Here is a 6,150-nt window from a genome sequence, read left to right on the forward strand (position 1 = left end):
TACAAAATTTTCACAATTTATTTTTTTCTAGTGGAGTGAAATATAATGACGGTGCAAATTTATTACTTGACCCAAAGTTTTTAGAACATCTTCCTAATATCATAAACATTTAACTAGGTTTAAAACAACGTCTTAAAACAATTCACAACTTCGTGGAGATAAATATAACAGCAGTGCAAATTTATTACTAAACCCAAAGATTTTAGAATATCCTCCTAATATCATAAACATTTAACTAGGTTTAAAACAACGTCTTAAAATAATTCGCAATTTTTTTCCTCCTAGAGTAAAATATAACAGCAGTGCCAATTTTAGACAAGACCTAAAGGTTTAAGAACATTTCTAGTATCATAAATTTTAACTAGGCTTAAGATAAACTTTTTAAAAATTTTCACATTTATATTTTCCTCGTGGAGTAATATATAATGACAGTGCCTATTTATTACTAGAACCAAATATTTTTGAACATCTTATTTCTAATATCAAAAACAATCAACCCTGATTAAAACAAACTAGTTTAATTTTCTATATATTCAACAAATTGACCCAGCAAGCACTAAGCAAACCAACCCAGTGGCGTCACTAGGGTGGTGAAAAATAAAATTTTTTTTTTAATGGCTCCTTAATATCCCCTTGAACTAACAATGAATTTTTTTGATAGCTCCCTGAATAATTTCTTTTATAATTCCATTAAGTAATACAGAGTTGTACATTTGCTCAAAATAAAAAAATCTTCAAAGATCATCGTAAAATTTGAAGATCTTTTATTTATAAAAAAAATTTGAGCAACGATCTTAAAAGATCTAGATCTTTGAAGATCGTAAAATTTGAAGATCTTTTATTTTTTAAAAATTTTGTGTAACGATCTTCGAAGATCTTCATGATATTTATTTTTTTACCCCTTTATTAAAAGCCCAGATGTTTTTCAATTTTATTAATATAATATTTCTTTTATGTTTTATACCTGTTCTCCTGCCTTAATGAAAATTGGAAAACATCTGGTTTTTAATAAAGGGGTAAAAAAATAAATATCATGAAGATCTTTGAAGATCGTTAAACAAAATTTTTAAAAAATAAAAGATCTTCAAATTTTACGATCTTCAAAGATCTTGCTCAAATTTTTGAGCTAGACCTCGCTCAAAAATCTTCAAAAAAGATCTTTTGTACAACTCTGAAGTAATATATAGATTTAATTTTATTATTTAGAAATTAATAAGAGTATTTCAATTTTTATTAAATGATTACTATTTTAATTATTAGATTAGATTAATACATATAAATTATATTTTCACTATGTCAGCTTGCAATCAAATTCTGTATTAAAAATATAATATCAATAACTTACTAAATATTAATTTAGCTTTAACAGTTGAAGTTTAATTGACTTTTATTATTTAAATAAATATATAACCCTAATTAAATAAATATAATCATTTATTATTTCAAAATTAACAAATTTAATATTGTCAAGTTCAAAATGACTAATCAACTGTATATTTATTTTTAAATTTAATTATCATACCTATTCCTGAAAATATTTTAAAGATCCAAATAAGTATAAGAGATTACTTTATAAAAAGTAAATAAATAGAGCTATATATATTATAATCCTCTATTATATACAGTTGGTTATAAAATATTAGATAAAATACCACTTTTATAGACGTATTTGACAACTATATAATATATTACAGTTAATATTATAATAAATTTTACTAATAAATGGTTTTGATAATAGATATAGTAACAATATGCATTCAAGTATTTAACGCCATCTATTTAGTTATAAAAGATTTTAAAAATTAGACATTTTATTATTCATCTATAGGTGTAATAAATTTGATATCTTTTCTTCTCTTTTCTATTTTTTTCTTTTTCGAAAAACAGTTTTGAATTAAATTTTTAATACAAGTATATTTTTGATATTATTACAAACTACTATTATTTTAAGATATAATATCGACATTATATAAAATCTTAATTGTTTCATCATATCATTCTGGTCCTTATTTTATAGTTAGAAAATGTTTCATTTCTAATATGGCATTGCTGTGTGTAAATAACTCCAGGCTGCAATATATTTGCATAATTATTTCTTTCAAAATTTTTAGTGTTTTTATTTTATCAATCTATCCAACATAATAAATTCTGATATAAAGTTTACATCGTGAGTGTCATGGCTATTACTGCAAATTAACCAGTGTATATTATTTGTGTTGCTATGTAATTTAAGATTATTACAACAACGGCTGAGAGAATATGATTGCATATTTTAGATAAACAATAATGGTCAACTGTGTAGTATATATCATTTAAAATGGATGATAATCTTTTAGAAATTTATTATCTCACGATAATTTTCTCGATTACTTATCTAGCTTCCATCATGTCTTCTAAAAGGAAGCTCTAACCACCATATAGTTTTATGATTTGGATTGATCGTTTATACTCTTTTCTTCAAAAATTGTTGATTTGGTAGAGGCCTATAAAATTTTCCTTATTAGTTTATTGTATAAAACATTGTCTAAAATGGTAACAGAGATTTATACTAGTTTGATAACCTTTTGTCAATGTAAGTTGCTAAGAATTATATTATTGCATTATGTGGTTTTTTATATGCCAGTTTATTTTGTATGCATAATATAATAAATGACAAAATATGAAAATCAGAATAATTGTTCAGAGTTAACTAATTTTAAAAAATAAAACCCGGCCGAAGGCCCGCAAATTAGGGGGTATGGGGGCGAAGCCCCCCATAAAATTTTTTTAGTTGAGCCCCTTGAGATTGTAAAGGCTAGCGACGCCCCTGAACCAACCCAGCAAGTCGACCCAGCAGGCCAATCCAAGGAAGCCCAACAAGCCCTACAAGTCGACCCAGCAAGTTGACCCAGCAGGCCTATTCAGTAAGTCAACCTGGGTCGGCTCAACAGGCCCAATGGGTCGGGCTAGGTCGTGATGGATTTTTCGACGCTGGCTCAGGGTTGGGCCAATTTTTATGATTTCGACTCGGGGTCGTATCGAAAAAACCAACCATTTAACAACACTAATTTAACCAATGTCAAATTTTTATCAAAACGGGGTTTTTGCGGATTTAAAAGTATTTGCATTTAAGCGATATACAATTAAACAGTTTTGACTGTATAGAGGAAAAAATGGATATCGCCAATTAGGTTATACGAGATGAAAACGGTTCGCCCTCTGGTTGTCGATACAACCGAGTCACGCTAGATTTCTCATTTCATCAAACTGGATATTGAAAATATGGGGAAAAAATTTGAGGAACCCTTTATACTTTTGCGGACAGGAAGCACACACTTGTACCCACAACAGATCTAAAATTAAAGTTTAAATTTCAATAAACTGAAATAAAATGATTTGGGCAAAAAGAAGTAACCATATCCAAGATATTTACAAATATATTTTAAAGGAGTGGGGAAAGGCCCTAATTTTAATCTAAATAATAATAATAAATAGAATCTGTTATTAATAATGTTATTAATATGAATATATTAAAATAAAAGTTCAAAGTGAAAGAGAGATACTAAGCAGCCAAATATAGGATTTGGCTTAGACAAAAGCAGAAAAATGAGAAAAAGAATATAAATATTATATTATCCAGGATCAGAGTTGTACATTTGCTCAAAATAAAATAAAATTTGAAGATTTTTTATTTATAAAATTTGAGCAACGATCTTAAAAGATCTAGATCTTTGAAGATGGTAAAATTTGAAGATCTTTTATTTTTTAAAAATTTTGTGTAACGATCTTCGAAGATCTTCGTGATATTTATTTTTTTACCCCTTTATTAAAAGCCCAGATATTTTCAATTTTATTAATATAATATTTCTTTTATGTTTTATACCTCTCCTCCTGTGATAAAAATTGAAAAACATCTGGGTTTTTAATAAAGGGGTAAAAAAATAAATATCATGAAGATCTTTGTAGATCGTTACACAAAATTTTTTAAAAATAAAAGATCTTGCTCAAATTTTTGAGCTAGATCTCGCTCAAAAATTTTCAAAGAAGATCTTTTGTACAACTCTGTCCAGGATTTCTATAAGGAATCCAAGGACGTCTGACGTTTAATAGCATTACATTAATATGAAGTTATTCACTCACAATATGCTCACGTCTAGATGTTTAAAAGGCGTTTTGAGTGGTTATCCACTGGAGTTGATAGTATTTCTATTTGCTTAAAAAATATTTCTTTTATATAATATAGGCTACAAATGTACAAATACGCGAAATTGAATTTAAACCAGAATTCATTATTAAAATGATTTCGAAATTAGATTGGAATGTCTTTGTTGATACAGCTAACAAAGTATTGATATTTTTTAAAAAAAGTTAAATTGTTAATAGCTAGGTTATGGGACTGAACTACCTAAATCCAATCCTCCAGAAAATTTTAATAAAGATGATGAGTTTTTAAAAAAAGTTCATCATGCTTTGTTTGAGGTTGAATATATTAATATTTATTTTCTTTTATATTTAATTAAAGGTAGATGTTGAAGAGGGTGAATTAATATGTCCAGAAACAAAAAGAAAGTTCCCTATTACTAAAGGAATTCCAAATATGCTTATTAATGAAAGTTAAAATTTATATGGTGTCAATTTTGCTAAATATATGACTTTAATGAAGTTTTGATATATAAATAGTCATAATTGATAGTTATTATATTATAATAAATATATTATATACTATAGTAATATTTCTCAAATATCTCAAACTTTTCAAGTTAAATATGTGATTGGAATACCATTTTTATTGCCATCATCAAATAAATTCAATTGTATTATATTCGATTTATATTAGTTATGATATATAAGTTAATTTGAAATTTATCATTCCTCTTTTATTAAATGTTCTCTTATAGTAACTGGTTTGAACCTTTTCTCTTCATATCCACCAATTTACATAATTCTCTGTAACCTTTCATTTTTAAAAAAATTTATTTACAACTTAGGAACCCCCCCCCCCCTCCAAAAGTGTATTATTTATTAAAATTCTAGTTAGGTAATTCAAATTTTAGCTGACTTATAAAACTCTTTGGGTTTTTTTGTAAATATAGATCAATTTTGAACAAAGCATAGGAGACCTTCATTGGCCTTTATTTATGACCAAGCCCAAGGCCAGCCTTATAAAAAAAAATTATACCCAGCCTTCATTTATATTTAAGCCGGCATAAAACTTCCCAAGCCCAATAAATTATTTTATATGAATCTATTCATATTATATAGCTATAATTATTATTTTAATAATGAAAAATTTATAATATGCAAAATTTTATTTTGATATTAGTCAAAAAATAATATCTATTTTTTAAATAATATAAAAGATAATAATTTTACCCATATGTAAAAAAAAATCACATTTCAGAAATAAAGGAACATGTTATGCTACATATTATCAGTTTTCCTAGTCTTCAATCTCATTACTGTAATAATCTGGGGATATATAGAAAGCCAAATGAATTTACAAATGATGTAGAATCTATATTTCAATTATTAAAAAGATCATTACCTTGATCTTTTTAAATATCATATTTATAGACTAATTAATATTGGATTTGTCACACCAAAAAAGTATCTACCAGTTTTATAAGAATAAAAAAAATTATTTTTATTTTATATAATTAAATGAAGGAATTATTCACATCCTTAAATTACAAAAAAAAATAATTAAGAAATCATTACTATTCAAAACATAGACAAACAATTTTTAAAATTTCTCTGATAAAGTTGGAAAGTGAAGATAGAACAATATAATTCTCATGCAATATATATATAATGAAAAGGTTTTAATATCAATGTTATAAAATTTTTAAATATTTAAATTAGTATATACTAAAAGTGATTAGATTAATGATAATTGAAAATGATGTAAAAATTCTGATATGTCCCTACTCCTTAGTGACCATTTTCAAATTGACAAACTTATTTCATTCATAATATTTATTTGACATATCTTAGATTTCTAAAAAATGATAATTCTTTTTAATTTTAAATGTTATAATTATTGCAAGATTGAGTAACCCTTGTAAAGAAGAAAATATATACAATAAATTTATATATTAATAATTTTACTAATCATATTATAAAAAAAATTAAAATTATTTCCAAAATAATATAAAAGAAATAACTAAACAA

At 25.3% G+C, this 6,150-nt stretch overlaps 1 protein-coding gene across 1 annotated transcript; it reads left to right on the forward strand.

Moving 5' to 3' along the window:
* The first annotated feature begins 4,066 nt into the window (after positions 1 to 4,066).
* Positions 4,067 to 4,786, forward strand: LOC135922047 (uncharacterized). The gene is made up of 4 exons (XM_065456459.1): positions 4,067 to 4,179; positions 4,223 to 4,324; positions 4,363 to 4,458; positions 4,502 to 4,786. The coding sequence occupies exons 1-4, from the start codon at positions 4,102 to 4,104 to the stop codon at positions 4,595 to 4,597; spliced, it is 372 nt and encodes a 123-aa protein (XP_065312531.1). The 5' UTR covers positions 4,067 to 4,101; the 3' UTR covers positions 4,598 to 4,786.
* The last annotated feature ends 1,364 nt before the right edge of the window (positions 4,787 to 6,150 follow it).

The sequence above is a fragment of the Gordionus sp. m RMFG-2023 genome, chromosome 1 (assembly GCF_954871325.1).
Source record: "Gordionus sp. m RMFG-2023 chromosome 1, tfGorSpeb1-WG-v2, whole genome shotgun sequence".
Taxonomy (NCBI): Eukaryota; Metazoa; Nematomorpha; class Gordioida; order Chordodea; family Parachordodidae; genus Gordionus; species Gordionus sp. m RMFG-2023.